The sequence below is a fragment of the Gavialis gangeticus genome, unplaced genomic scaffold (assembly GCF_001723915.1).
Source record: "Gavialis gangeticus isolate Ggan-Ray unplaced genomic scaffold, GavGan_comp1, whole genome shotgun sequence".
Taxonomy (NCBI): domain Eukaryota; kingdom Metazoa; phylum Chordata; order Crocodylia; family Gavialidae; genus Gavialis; species Gavialis gangeticus.
Window position 1 is genome coordinate 118404517 of NW_017728992.1, and position 15989 is coordinate 118420505.

The window sequence follows — 15989 nt, forward strand, 5'->3', positions numbered from 1 at the left end:
ACATCGACATTGAAAAGAATGAAACTAGCACTTCATTATTTTAGAAAATGCTTTCTTTTAATTTCTACATCTGTCCATCATCCTTTTACTATTGGTTATTTGCAAAGACCAAACAGCACTATGCCATGTTTAGATTCAAGCACAGATTTTTCTAAATAACTTGTAAATTGAGAAAGAGCTGCTAAATTCTACTTGCAATCTGACTGTCCAGTATGAAATGTTTAAACAGTAGATATATATTTTTATTTCCCTAAAGCATTTTTAACATCACCAAAGATAAATTGCTTTGCATTTTTAAAATAGAGTTTAAATAGCATTGAAGGTATGAGGCACTGTGGTAACCCCATAGGAGTGCTTCACATAATTATTTGTTAACATGCCCTTTTAATGTGCCTTTTATTTATTAAGTAATTATATTTATGAAGATCTTCAAATGCATAACAAAAGTAGGCTGTTGATTATTACCTGAGGCTCTACTCACTTGTAGAAACTCCACTCACTTATAGCTTAATTCAGTGTTTGAGAGGCTGTAAACTTTTTATAGTGCTAATCGAAACTCATAGGCCATTACTGACCACACTGAGGGCCTTTTGACTTTGTTTAGGCCAGTGGCCCCATCCTTTTTGGCGGGCATATCACAAATTTGCTCCTTACCCTCTGAGTGCTGCACTGATCCCCTTCTGCTGTCTGATCTGCTGTTTCACTTTCTGCTCTTCCCCCCACTCCTTCTCATGGTCCCTTTCCAATCTGCTACTCTGCTTTCCGCTTCCTACCATGTGCTTCCTGGCCAATCTGCTGATGTGCTTGCCACATACTAAGGCTGCCCATGCTGCAGGTTGACCACTCTGGGCTTAGGCAGTGTATAAACTGGTAAGAGACCTAAAAAATGAGCAGGACTGTAGTCTGGCATTGAATCATCATGTACCCATCTCCTCACTATCCACATTTTCTTAATCCTTTTCTGCGTTCTTTACTATCCTCCTTTACTTATCTCCATCATCTCTGCATTATTCTCTATTCTCTTCCACTTCCCCTTTCTGCTCCCTATTCTCCTTTTTATTTCTTCGTGTGTCTCTTAGGCTACATGTAAACTGGTTTAAGTGATCAAAAACTGGTTTAAACCTGTAACAGAACAGATGTTCAGTGCACATAAACTGGTTTGAAAATGGCTGAAACCAGTTTGAGATAAACCTGGTTGAATGTAGTATCAGACTTAACTGATTTGGCTCAAACTGGTTTATGCAATGTCTGTCTCAAACTCCTTGCAGGTTTAAGCTAAATCAGAGTTCCCCAGCATCCCAGCATGCTCTCTGGGCTGGGTGGTGCAATCTGCTTCACAGCAGGGATAGCTCCTCCCCTCTGCTCCCTGGCTGCAGCTCTGCCAGAGACTTGAAGGTGCAGCAACGTCTGCCTGGTTTCCTCCTGCTATCCCCCTGCTTTTCCCCTTCCCATTACCACTCTCTGCTAAGCAGGGATCCCCCATCCCTCTGCCTTACACAGACACCTCAGCCTTAGCTAGCAGACCACATACTGGCTACGGTCTGTGCTGTGGCAGACCGCAGTGTCAGCGCAGGGCTTTTTGGAGCTAATCAAAGCTGGTAATATCCCCCCATTCCTTCTTTGTTTAAGAAGAGTTTAATGAGAGAGGCTGTTTGTTTTCTGATGGAGTGATAAATGCTGATAACAGAGCATTTATCATTCAAGGGTGGAACCCTGCCCTAATCCTGGCTGTGCCCTCCTCAGCTCAGCTTTGTGCAAGGGAAGGAAGTGCCCCCAGCTTCCACCCTGAGCCACTGCAGGCTTGTGCCTGAATTTCTGGGATGTCTATGCAGTTACAAAGTGATTCAGCCTAGCCAGGTTATATCAATCTGCAAAGATTGACCAATTCAGGCTCAGGATTTTGAATATCTGTCCCTAGCCTTAGTCTATACTCCCCTCTTCTACCTGTTCTTTTTAAAATCTTTTTTTCCCTACCTGCTTCTCATTTTATAGAAGACAAAGCAAGACAAAACGTTTTATACAAGAGAAAAGACAAGATTCTCTGTTTACTCAGAGAGAATTCAGGAATTTAGCAAGCTGGTTTATTAATAAACATACTTTGTCCAGACCTTCATTTGGGATCCTATTATTGAATGTTTGTATAGTAAATCCTGGAAATCAGGAGTTTTCTGTGACTTCTTCATAACTAACATCTACCGTTAATATGCAGAAGGCTGAGGAGAGTGTGTTTGTTAACATAATTTGGAATGACTAACGTTCCAAATGGGCCAAAGATCAAATAAACTTACAGTCATTCTTAAGAATAGGCCTGAGCTGCAGTGCCTAGAAATCAAACCAGGATCAGAACTTTGTTACAGTCAGAAAGAAGATTTTGTTTTAAACTTCTACAGGTATAAACTATGCAAAATTCAGTTCATGTACTCGATGCAGGTCCCCTGCAGTTTCCCCTGAAGTTTAGCCAGATCCAGGGCCAGGCTTTTGGTTAAAGTTCCTCTGTATTTAGTGCATTTTGCATTTTGTATCTGTTCTTTAAACAAGAAACACTCTATTCTTGTTGCTTTACTGTTTTTTTTTCCTTGTAGGTGGATTCATTTTTAGTCGAGGCTGTTTCTCTGAGTGATTTGCAAAAGGTAGTTCTAGGACATGATGGAGAAGGTTACGGGGCTGGTATGTACCTAAAGATGATAACAATCCAGGAATCACAGGACTCTGAAGAAGAATGGATATTCCCATGTTGGAATTGGCTTGATACTCACCTAGGAATATGCAACAATGTTTGTGAGATTAGAGCAATTGGTAGGTTCTTTTGCAACAGAACTAAAGTTGCTTCACCTTGCTTTATTTATATTTGAATTTGGCTATAGATCTCTAACTTTGGCACATTGCCATTAATGACTGAATGAGGGGATTAGGATGTGAGAAGTACACCTCATGGGGATAAGTGTCTATGGGTGCCTAGACACATGCTCAGGAGTGGGGAGGGGCCATTTTAATTAGAGAAATTCCCTGACAGCCGCTTTAATTAATACAGCTCACCATCATGTGTATTAAGTCTCCCACATTTTAAAATGGCCATGGGTTACTTTAACTAAAGCTTATTTAGTTAAAGAACCCCATGGCCATTTTAAAGTGTGTGTGTATGTTGCGGGGGGGGGCAGGCACTTAATACACATGACAGTAAAGCGATGCTGGAGCATTCTAATTAGAATATGGAACAGACTTGATTAATCGAATTTGCTCTGATGTGTTCTAATTAGAATATGAACCAGCATGTCTATAGGCAGCCTATGATTTTTAGTTTTCTACTCCATTAGAAGCTGGTTACAAATCCAGAGGAACATCTTTATGTGCAAGCATCAGTTCTTACCACAAACCTGTTCTACTGTTCAGAGGAACTTAGTCTCTGTTCAGTTGCTGCCTATTGTTGCAGAAATATTCCAAGTTAAAACCAGGGTGCATTTGACAGAAAGGCATTGGGAAGTGTCAGCTGCATCATCTATGGGCAGTCCTTCACCTTTCACTTCCAAAAAGTATAATATTAATCCAACCCATTTAACAATAAAAGGAAAAAAATTGTGAGCACACCTTCTCTCCCATAAAAATTATTCTTAACAAATAATTGCACTCATGTAAATGGACCTTACAAATAAGATCTGGAAGTTAAAAGCTGACTCTTAGAAATGTGTCTGTGACAAAAATATATACATTTCCCTGAGGTGTTTTATTCATCATATGAATTATTTGCACAGGACTGTTTAAGTAGATTGCAAAAGTAAAGGGACAAATAAAGCAGTTTGTCCTAAATTTACTCAAGGGTATTTTAACATTCCTTTATGAAGAACTGTCTGATATGTGTCTTGAGCATGCTTCATATCACAAGTTCACCTGTCAATATTATACTGTTTATTCTTTGATATGGTACACTAATAAAGGGATTGCATTTATGGTATGTATTTTGTACCAGGTATCACTATCGTTGGAAATGTTGCCTTTTTGAAATGTAAAATGGGTTTTTAGTGACATTCATCATTTCTGAAAGAACAGTTAATTAGAGTTATGAAGGAAGCTGTATATTCTTTAAAAATTACTTCTGAAAAGGATGGTAAAAACAATTTTTATCAAGAAAATATCAATGAGTCTAAAGTTTAAAATGCAAAAGAACATTAAGGCAATTACATTCTTGGAAACAAAAATGCAATAAAGGCATTGTGTTATTCTTAGTTAACTGTTGCCATAGATACAAAATAACCTGCAAATATACCTTTGTTTGTATACTGTGAAACCTATGGTCCTAGTATACTGTGTCTTTCTCTCATGCTGTTTTCATTCTCTTTGATTATGTTTAAAGGTAAAAGATTGATTTCTAGTTCTAAACTGCCTCAACCCAACATGCAGTCCTCAGGTCTGTGGATAATGGACATCGTTGGATCTGATTTGAACATTGAAATGGATCCAATACATCTTTCTTTCATCTTTTATGGAGACCTGAATCACAGAGAGTTGGCACTTCAGATTACAGGAAAAGAAACCCAAATCAAAGTAGTTCAAACTTCCTCTTTTAACAGAAAACCTCTAAGAATTGTGTAATCTTAATTCCTGTAGAAATATTTTATTTTAACTAATTTGCATTGTGATATCCAAATCTTTCTGAGAGATTTGGAACACTTTTTCATTTGTGTCTGGAAGGTTTTACATGCATATTGGTGGTAAACAAATCCTTTGAGTTTCAAGGGTAGTGTTTGATCTGCTGATCTATGTGATTGTGCATGCCAGGCTATAGACACAGATTCCTGTGTTTGTATAATAAATCCTGGAAAACAGATCATGTTGGGGGACTTCAGAGAACATGATTCTTCAAAGCTCATAATCCATAGTAAATAAAGTCAGGGATAGCAACAAATTTCTGGAGATCAAAAGATTTGATGAAGAGACGTTTTGTTACTTTGTTCATCCTGCACCTCATCATTTGTTAAGCTGTGGCTGCAAACTTCCTTCCAGGCAACAATGTCTTGAATGTTTTGTGTTGCCTTGTGCTACTATCTTCTGAACCAGAAGCAGTGTAGCCATGTCTGTGTAATGCAATATGGTGCTAATTAGCACAGGGAACAAGCTAATTGTCATTGTTACTCAGAAGTGCTAACTAACCTACCTGAAGTGCCACGTGAGCATGGCTACCCTGCTTCTGGTTCAGAAAGCAGTCTACCAAAAGTAACGTAGTTTGAGACCATTGCTGCCTGGTAAGTGTAGACATGCCTAATTCTTCCTTCCCTCCAGCGATCTAATTCCCTCCTTCTTTTATCCTTTGCTCACAGCTAGTCCAGCCTCTTGCTTAATGCCCCCTCCTGTAGTCCTTCATCTTTTCTTTTTCTTTTCCTCAATATATTTTCTTCCCATCACTGCCCTCCATTTTCCATCTGTCATCCAGCCACTTCACTTTTATACTCTGTCTGTCACCTTTCCTTCTCCATAGCAAGTTAAATGCCAATAAACATTTGAGACGCATATATATCCAGTAGTGATCCTACTGCTCATCCCACATGCACCCTTCCCTTTTTGGAATTATAACTCCTTCCTGGTGTTGGTGCTGTTAGATGTGGATTTAGGATCCAGAGCACTTGTTCTGGGGGTGGGGGAATCTGAGGACCCACCCTCAGACTGACCACAACCTTAACACTCAATAATAGGCAAATTTATTGATACAGAAATTAACAGAAAAGAAACAATACATACAATCAAGCAGTTGTATATATCTACCAAATTCTAGGGCTGTCATCAGAGTCAAAGTACATCTGGCCAGGACAGTCTTCACTCTGAGGCTGTCTCTTAAGGGTCAGATGTCAACATATTGGCAGTCTGGAGGTAGGATGCCGAGGCCCACACCCCCTCTTCAGTGGAGTGCATAAGATGGGCTGCTGATATGCCTTCTGTCCAGGGTAGTCTTGGGGACTGTTCCTGGGGGACAGGGATGGGAATGGAGAGGGTGGGAGAGATGAGACAAAGGAAGGGACCCTTAGTTACTCTCAAATCTCTGCTTTTGTATTCCCATTCCCTCTTGATGACTCTTGATCTGTGGCTATCTCTGGTTGGTTGACCCTGTGTGGTCACACATCTATGTAGCCTTCTGGGCCTTCTCCTAATTTGGTCTGTTCCCCCAAAACCAGGGCTCAGCCCTGAGGCCTTGTTAGTTGGTGCCACTTATCTTATGTTATGGAACAGTATGGTATATGTTCCCAGTTCCAAGATTGTTTCCTCTACTATTTGTCCTTGTTGTGTTAGAAAGCCTGTCTGCCTTGGAGGCTATATGGAACCCTATGCGCAAGACCCAAGCTCTTTAGAAATCAGTTGACCCCAGCTGCCCATCCTGAATCATTATAAATATATATATACACCTATAAGCCAGTTCTCCCAAAACAAGTCTTTAAATATCATTTCTAAGTCAACAGGTGCAGTCCCAAGGCCTGTAACACTTTTTGACACTGCTCTCTGTTCTGCACATACTACAGTTGTAGCAGGGAAAGGAAAAATAATTAAAATTAGCACTGAACAAGCAGATTTAGACTTGTAGTTCCTCCTAACAGCTGTGAAGGAGAGAGAGGATCACCCACTACTGTCACAATCCAGAGAGTAACAAAGATTTAATTTAAAAAGAGCCAGATTTTTCTTTTTTGACTGTAGCCTTTTAATATACCTGAGTGGTAGGATTTTTCTTTTCTGTGGTTTTTTTTTTGTGTGTTTTGTTTTTTGCACCCAAGCTGCCTACCTCCATAACCATGTTTGAGGGAATATTTACTGCAGAAGGCAGATTTAAGTGACTATTACTCCTAGAACCCTTGAACATATCACTTAGATCAAATTGCATCTCTACAGTATGACAAGTTGAAGTACCTTTCTGATGGCTTATCAACCAGGGAATAAATGCTGCTAAGCTGGTGGTCTACCAACAGGTGCCTTTGATATTCAGAAATATTTAGCTTGTTGAAGTGATGAGTGTGTTTGCCATTTTTTGTTCAGAATACATGAAGGAATAATCAAATGCCATTTTGCTTCAAGTTAGCTGAAACATTAGAAGCTGTGGGCCGAGACTGTAGTTCTCATGGAAAAATAAGAGGGGTTTTCATGCAACATATTATAAATTCATATATTAGAGCAGTGATCCCCAGCCTTTTTAGACTCAAGACACCCTCAGAAAATAGCAGTTCTGAGCTTTCATTCATTTTTTGACTACAGAAAGATTAAACTTGACCCCCCCCATCCTGCCCACCGAGTTCTTATCTTGCAGAGAACTCAGGAAGACCACAACAGGTCAGAGTGGTTTTTGACACTGTGGGTTCCTGTTTGAAATCTTTGGTTTTATCTTGTGAATCATGTGTAGGTGTTTGCATACTTAACAGTGCTAACACTGGCACCCCGTGGCACTGGCTGAAAATCACTGGATTAGAACATTGATTAGTGGAGCTACACATGTAAAATGCATTCAGGACTAGAAAACTTGAGAAGCACTAGTGACAATGAGTCTGGCAGGAATCCAGGAAAAGCAGAACTATTTCAGGGCACAGGCTGGTTAGAAAGCAGACTTGAATTTGTGAGCAAAAAGTTACCTCCTGTGGTTGTTGCCATGCTGAAGTAACATGGTTTGTGTACATCCTTTGTGAACAAACATGATTGCAGTGAAGAAATATTCAACTATTATTCACTAGCAAAAACAATCCAGCTTGACCCCAAAAAGCGATCAGTTCCTTGGCCAAAGGTCAACAATATATTCTGAATACAAAGGTTGCACCTAGCACCACATTGAAGGAGCTGCCCTTTATGTGGAGGAGGGATCTAATTTAGGCAGTATAGTAAGTAAATCAGTGGTTCTTAAATTGTGGTAAGTGGCTATTTGCAGTGAGTAATGGTCAATTAACATAATGGACCATTCTTGGCTGTCCCCTTTCTCCCAAGTGCTGCTACCAGCAACAGAAGAGCTGTGACACCAATATAAAGAAGATGGAAAAAGGGAGGGGCAAGTTTGGCTGTCTTCCTCAGGGCCTTCTGCTACATAAAAACAGATACAAAGCAGTAGTAGATAGCACAAAGTAGTCAGGAAACATGTTTGGGAAACACACCTAGCTGGGCTGATTGTGCAAGAAGGGAGGCAGAGAGAGAATGTGAAGGAAATAGATGAAAAGCAGATATTTAAAAAAGAAATGAAATGGTCCCTGTCTAGCCCCGAAGGAAAAATAATTCCTTAAATACAGTTAAAAAATCCTGACCTCTTCCCTATATTACTTAGCTGCATAATGTTATGTGTAACTGGGGAGCTATGCAATCACCAATAGAAACAGAAGTGGTCTGCTCCAACATGAATGCAAGGGGAACTCACCAAAGGACAATCTGTTTCAAACTGTGATGCACACTGTGACAAAAGTCTGAGTGTATTAATACATTGCCTTCTCTCTGAATTCTCCTTAAAAATTAGTTATTTTACCTAACATTTGCAATTACCAGCAACATTTGTTTGTGTTGTACAATGGAGGAAACTTTTTTTACACAGTTAAGGGTTTACTAATTTGGACTTCTATACAATGAAAAGCTAAATGATTTTTCTGTTATCAGGTTTGAGATGAACCGTTTGGTGTGTTTCTGATCAATAACATGTTTGCAAGTAGTGCACAGTATCACTGGGTATTGCTGGGTCTAATTTTGTTCTGTATACAATTTTCCCCAGTGACCCTCATGAAAAAGTCACCAATTCTCTGTTAATCAATCCTCTAGAGAGCCTTTTAGCTCATTCAGTTAGCAAATCAATTTTGTATTGTGTAAAAGAGAAAAAGTAACAATTATAAAACTGCCATGATCTTTATTTCTTATGTGCATCTGGCAACAAATTAAACCTGGGACTGCTAGAATAACGATGTATTTGACTTTTCTTTTCCTCACATAGGATGAACTAGCAGGCATTGGCTCAGTCTACAAGGTTCGAGTAGCTGTTCCACAAACCAAGTTAAATCAACCTTGGCACTTAGACTTACTGCATATGAAGCACACAGGCACTGACCAGGAGATGTGGTTAGCTTTTGACTACTGGTTCAAGCCTAATGAAGACACTTGTGTAGAACTGCCAGCCCTCTATGCAGATCAAGATCCTTTGCCTGGTAATCTAAGCCATTTTTTTTTCACTGAGATGCAGGCACATTGAATACATGAGTTCATTTTATGTTGACTGCAGTATATGTTGTATGCAGGTTTCCAAGAATGTCTTAAGAATGTAATCTCAAAGATGTAGCTGTAGATGTTTAGGGGGAGCAAAAGCAGGATGCTTGCCTGAGCAACCTTTTGAGACTGGGGGGAGGAACCTCTGATGGTAATATTTTTTCCTCTAGAATGGAAATTAGCTCAGTTAAGTCAATCCTCTATTAAACATTACAACCATTGATCCTGAATCAAACATACTTCATTTACTGAAGATTTTAGTTTCTTTCTTATTTTGTCAGTCGACAGCAGTGAGTTGCATTTTTAAAATTGTAGGTTTATTGATCTGAAGAATATAACAGGTCATGGAGGAAACAACTGCATAAACTCAGAACCAGTGCAGACACAAAATAGCTGTTAGAGGTGTTATGTACTATCCAGTATTACAATAATCTTTCTATTAAAAAAGAAACATTATATATGATCAAATATCTTATTCAGTTGATTTACGAATGGTAAAATCACAAAGGCTGCCTATACACATGCTTTGGGGTCAGGCAGTGTGTTTTAATTAGAGTGTGTGGCAGAGCACTGTTGGTGCCTGCCACTTCAAGGGCTGGAGCAGGCAGCAGCCAGCTGCTTGAGTACAGTGGCCATTTTGAGACCCAGAATGTATATAGGGTGAAGCAGCAGTTTGCTGCTGGCAGCTGTGAGAGAGACATCAGCCAGCAAACCTGAGGTTCAGAAACAGCTTGGAGGTTTATGGTCTGGGGCTATGGGGATGGAGCAGGCTCCTGGTCCTGGGCATGACCTAAAACTGCACCCTGCTGGGGATGGGTGGCCTGGTGGGGCTGTTCATGGTGGGACAGCCCCCAGGAAATGCCAGGCCAGTTACCACCCCGAAGAAAGGTGGATCAGGGCACCTTAATAGCCCTAGCCCCTACAACTGGGTGGGTAACCCTGTAGTAGGGCCCAAGAAGGCAGACCCATGTAAAAGAGTGTGGGCTACTTGCTCAGAAGCCTGACTTGAGACACCTTTGAGTGGTCAGTGCTGGGGCCAGGACCAGAAGGGTCCAAAGGGTCAGGGGCCCACCATGAGGGACACTCAGAACTGAGGGCCTGGGGTTCCAACTGGCCTTGGAGGTGAGGCCAGGGCCTGTGTGGCCAAAGGTACCTGGGGGCCACACCCAAGAGGGGAAGAGTTCAGGGAGCTAGGTAGGCCAGAATGAGGGTGAAGTAGACCACCAAATTAGGAGGGATCTAGTTTGGGTCCAGACTGCAGGGTTATGGGGCCCAGTGTGGGGCCAGAGACGTTAAGAACCTAGATGCCATCTGTGAGGCATGGGCTGCAGTGTAGGGGAGGTTCGGAGCCACATTGGGGCAGGAAATGGTCAGCCTCCCACATAATTAACACCATAATTATGCATCACCAAGGCATGGCAGGTGAAGAGGCAGGCGGTTAGCCCAGAAACAGGTGAGTGGGCCAACTTCTAACCAGCCCAGGGAAGACCTGTCACAGAGCAACTCCTGAAATGCTATTCTAATTAAAATACCTCACTACCACATGTAAACTGCCATGTACATTAAGCCCTTGCAGATTTAAAAATGGCCACAGGACACTTTATCTAAGCCTCATTCAACAAGGTTTAGATAAAGAGCCTTAGTGGCCATTTTTAAACCTGCAGGGGCTTATATACATGATAATGAGGCCATGCTGATGCATTCTAATTAGAACATGGAGCAGACTTCTGCTCTACACATCGTAGTTAGAATGTGAACCAGTATGTGTATAGGCAGGCAACAACTCAGTCGAAGCCAGTAAATGGTTTTAAAAAATCTGTTCTGGTCAATATAAATGGTTATTTGCCGTAGTATTTTATTGATGGTGATGAGAAGTGTATAGTATAGCAACTATTATTCCAGCAAAAAAACTATCAATTTGTACAAATAGTTTTTCCACAAACAGTAAAACCACAAGTAAATTATTTACCATATTTACTTAAATATGAGATAACTATGACTATAAGATGGTTCCCCAATCATTAGATTCTATTAGAGGTGCACAAATACATTGATCTGATATCAGATCAGCACTGATATAAAGAAATTTACTATATCAGAAATTGGCCATATCAGGCCGATAATTTGGCCAATAAATGGCCCATGCATGTGCGCTGCCACACCACAGCCAGTGAAGAGCAGAGCCCGGCAGCATGGAGAGCTGTTTGCAGTTGTTAAGTCTGGTGTGGTGGAAGGGGAGAGGGGAGAGAAGGGGGGGAGTGGGAGGGCAGATCAAGGGCCCAGCAGTAAAGGATGGTGTGGGGCTGGGGCAAACGCTGCCCAGCCAGAGAGGAACAGGCACGGGATGGAGTTGTGGCTTGTCCAGGGGGGGCTGTGCAGGGGTAGGGGACAGCTACCACCACTGGTGGGAGCTTCTGGTCTGCTCATCCAGGAGCTGCTAATCCAGCAGCTTGTCTGGCACTCACCTGCTCATCTGGCAGCTCCCACCGCTGCTCCCATCGCTGGTCCAGGAGGGCATGGAGTGGGGGGGGTGTATGGACCTGCGTGGAGTGGGCTGGGGCCAGGGCTGTGCCAAGCTTTTCCCAGTGGAGTAGGCCTGTGCTGGGAAGGGGCTACAGTGAATTTGTGGCTGCAGCCCCCACCCCCTTCCCAGTGCAGCCACAACCCACGAAGAAGAGCTTGGTGCAGCCCCAGCCCATCCCACACAGATCCAGGGTCACCTCTCCCACCCATGCCTTCCTGGATGAACAGCGGGAGCCACCGTGCAAGCAGGTGAGTGCCAGACCAGTGGCTCCTGGATGAGTGGTGTGCAGCAGCGGGAGCCACCTCCACCCTCACTGTGTCCCCTGGACGAGCTTCAGCTCTGTCCCATGCCCACCCCACCCCAGGTAGGCAGTGTTTGCCCCAGCCCCAGTCCCAGCCCCACTCCTCCCTCACCATGTGGACCTTGATCTGCACCCCCAGCCCCTTCCCTCCCCACTCCTCTTCCACCACACCAGACTTACCAGCTGGAGGCAAGTCTCCACATTGCCAGGCTGGGTATTAGAAATTGGATCGGTATCAGTTGATATGCCTCCTTAAAAATTGGCTATCAGTATCAGCCCCAAAAATCTCTATCAGTGCACCCCTAGATATATATGGAAAATGTATACATTTATTATAATTTTCCAGGCATAAAATACAATTATTGCAGGTTTGCTTTGAATTTGTCCTCCTTCCATTGCTACAGCAGAGAAAATAAATCTGGAGGGTCACGTGGCCCCCCCTTGCCCTTTGCCCCCCCCACAACTCCTTCTCCCTGAAGCCCCTTGCCCCTGTCCTTACTGTCAGACCCTACTCTCCCTGAACTAAGGAAGTGAGGGGCAAATATGAAAGCACAGACTTTGAAGTAAACACATAAGCAAATTACTGTGGGTACTTATAGGCTTAGTTCATCCAGAACTGATGTATGATTTTTTGAAATTGCTGCAAGTTTTAGCAGAGATACTCCATAAAAACACTTTTAAGCCGCATTTTTGTATTTTCTTGTATAAAGCACAAACTATGATATGAGGTCACAGTTGGTATTCTGTGTCCAGTTTTGGGCCCCATACTACAGAAACGATGTGGACAAGTTGGAGACAGTCCAGCAGAAGGCAGTAAAAATAATGAGGGGGCTGGGGCATATGATGTATGAGAAGAGGCTGAGGGAACTGGGCTTAGTTAGTCTGGAGAAAAGAAGACTGAGAGGGGATTTAATAGCAGCCTTCACCTACTTGAAGGATGGTTACAAAGAGGATGAATTCAGCTAGACTGTTCTCAGTGGTGGAAGATGAGAGAAGAAGGAGCTGTGGTCTCAAGTTGCAGCAAGGGACGTTTAGGTTAGATATTAGGAAGAAAACTTTCTCTCTAGGAGGGTTGTAAAACACTGGAACAGGCTGCTTACAGAAGCTGTGGAATCTCCATCTTTGGCAGTTTTTAAGAACTGGGTGGACAAAGCCTTGGCTGGGATGATTGAGTTGGGGATGGTCCTGCTTTGAACAGGGGGTTGGACCTCCTGAAGTCATGTGCAACCCTAATTTCATATGATTCTTTCTATGATATTAGTTAAAAGATAAAAAGCTCATGATATACCATAGCTCAGCAATTCTCAGTATGTGTGTGTACTCCAGATAACCCCCACAAAGGATCCATGTAGTAATTTGCTCCTCACTCATGATTGAAACTGGGTGTTTTTGTCATGAAACCTGGGATCCTCCAAAAATGTATGTGCAGATGAGGCACAGGACAACCTGGTCTGACTCCATCATATATTATATATTCAGTATATTATATTCAGTATTTTTGTCTAATATAGGCCATATGTTTTATAGTTATGCTCAGTGTTGGCTACATTTAATTAGCTTCATAGTTGGTTTCCATTACTGAGCATGTGCTGCTTTCAGCACCAGTTTAATGATAGTGTATTTAATTAGGTTTCTTTGTAATGGAACGTAAGATGAGGACCTTTTTCCCAAGTTGACTGGCAAAGAAATTCTTGTCTTATATTTGAGTAAATACAGATGATATGTGATATTGCAGTTATGGCCTGATGATTTTTACTTTGTTGCTTACTGAAAACTTCATATTTAGTCATTTAAGGAAACACTTCCCATCTATTCAGTTTGGTAGAATAAAAAAGATTGATATAGGTAGGTAGGTTGTGTATTGAAAGTACTAGTAACAGTTAAAAGCTTATTGGCTAACCAGAAGAAAAAGGATGGTCAGTATTTCTGTGAATCCCTTTTCTGTTCACCAAAAAAATTATTGTTGTTTTGAGGATGAGCCAGGGTCAAAATAACACCAGAATTTAACAAATGCACATATATATCATCAGCATACATTGAAAGCAGAGCTCACAGCTGGGTGCTCCAAGAATAAAACATGGACTCTACCACCAGCTTTAGTTTTCAGTTTTAAAGCCAACCAGAATCAAGCAATCCTGAAAAATAGTTGATCAGTTCTTTTTACACTGTAAGTAGCAGCGGTACATATCCATGATAGCTAGAAGACTGGAGTAACTCTGGAATTTATCAAATATGAGAATTTTTGGTGCCAAATTTGGGTGGTTTTCTCCATGTTTGAACAAAATTTAAAAGTGTGTTGAATGTTATTAAAATTTCAGAAATCTAAACATTTAATCAAGTGTATAGGCCCAGTTTAAAACAAAGTTTAGAACAAAATCAAACTCTTGAATATGGAAAATACCAAAACCAAATTTACTAATATACTAGTTAAGAACCACAGAGATGTCTTAAAATGTAGAATAGAACCATTCTTCTCTGTTTTCTGCAAATAAATTTTAAAAAAAAGAACTTTTCTTTGCTTTTTTTTTTTTTACACAGAAGACTGATTTTTAAATAGTTTCCTAAAAAGTAGTCCCTGATATGAATGTGTCCTTGTTAGGAAATTCACATAAAGCTACACCTTTCAAAGACTTCATTAACCCAGATCCAAAGCAGATCTAAAGTCCTCAGTCCTGCAAACACTTCTTATTTCTAATTTTAAGCATGTGAACAGTTCCTATAACCTCATGTGCCCCTAGAACCAGGAGTGACGCTATTTGTATTATTTGTGTATATGGCTTCACATGATTTTTATGAGCTAGAAACTGTCATTTCTGGTCCATGTTTTCTGCTTCTTGTCTACAATACTAGTTCTTGTCTAACATTTTTTAATTGCCAGCTTTCATTGCTTACTGATGACGAAGATGCTCTGCAGTTGCATTTGATTGCACTCATTAGTGTCCTGAAAGAGACAGCAAGACATGGAGATGCCTTTAATAAATCCCTTGGTAGCACAAGCTCAAATAGAGTAAAATGCTTTTGAATAAACTAAATCACTGCTCTCCCCAGGAATATTAAGAGACGTATACAAATCTCTTTTGACAGCAAAGTCAAAAAACCCGAAAATATATAACCACTTTGAGAAGTGATTCTGATTGCCTAGTTATAATGTTGACCATATCAGTATCATCACATCCATTCTAAACTTTGGTTTTTATTTGGATTTGGGCAGTGGAAAAATTATAAACATCCTTCTTTAGCTCTTTTTTTCCCTAACCTATCTCCCCAAAAGAACAAGGAGACGTACATTTTGTGTTCACATCTACTGTCACCTCACCAATCACAGCAGGGCATGTTGGCTTCAGGTCTGTCTACCCTCTATGGTCTCAGCTTTCAATTCAGCTTGCCTATTCTTTTTTTCTTCTTGATCTGAGGGAAGGGCCAGCAGTACAAAACAGGTAACATATGGTGTGCAGAGCATAGGCCAAGAAGGCAAAGCAAAATTGGATTGGCTTTTCCCAAAAGTCAATTCTTACCCCTGCTTCCAGTTTTAGAAATTCTTCTTCCTTCTTAGCATGGTGCCTCCTAGTGACCATATCCAAATAACACACACAGTATTAAACAGCTGAGGTCAAATGAAAACCTGACATAGTTGGCTTCAGTAAAGTTATACAAAAAATAAATTTGTAACCAGGACATTATTTAGTGTTACTTTAGTAAATAATTTTCCTTTCTTTATAAGAAAGGTATCATCTTAGTTTTTTTCTTAGGGGTTGAGGAAGGAGGAGAAATAGGTTTGACTGTTTTTAAGTTATAAGTTTTGAAAAGTGTATGAGTTGTACGCATTCTGTGTAGGCCTTCTGGTTAGCTCAAAACGGTCAGCTGTATAGTTACCAAGTATAAGACTCCCTAGGTATCTCTCTACTTTTCATCCCCCTTCTCTCTCTTCCCCGCCCCACCCCCCCGCCAGCCTGTCTCTCACCCATTGAC

The 15989-nt window shown here is 41.1% G+C and overlaps 1 protein-coding gene across 1 annotated transcript in view; it reads left to right on the top strand.

Moving 5' to 3' along the window:
* LOC109298725 (lipoxygenase homology domain-containing protein 1-like) overlaps window positions 1-15989 on the top strand; it is a 182523-nt gene that overhangs the window by 32752 nt on the left and 133782 nt on the right. The window contains exons 7-9 of the mRNA XM_019518979.1: window positions 2583-2796; window positions 4349-4539; window positions 8927-9137. Coding sequence (XP_019374524.1) covers window positions 2583-2796; window positions 4349-4539; window positions 8927-9137 — 616 coding nt within the window. The remainder of the gene's footprint in view (window positions 1-2582; window positions 2797-4348; window positions 4540-8926; window positions 9138-15989) is intronic.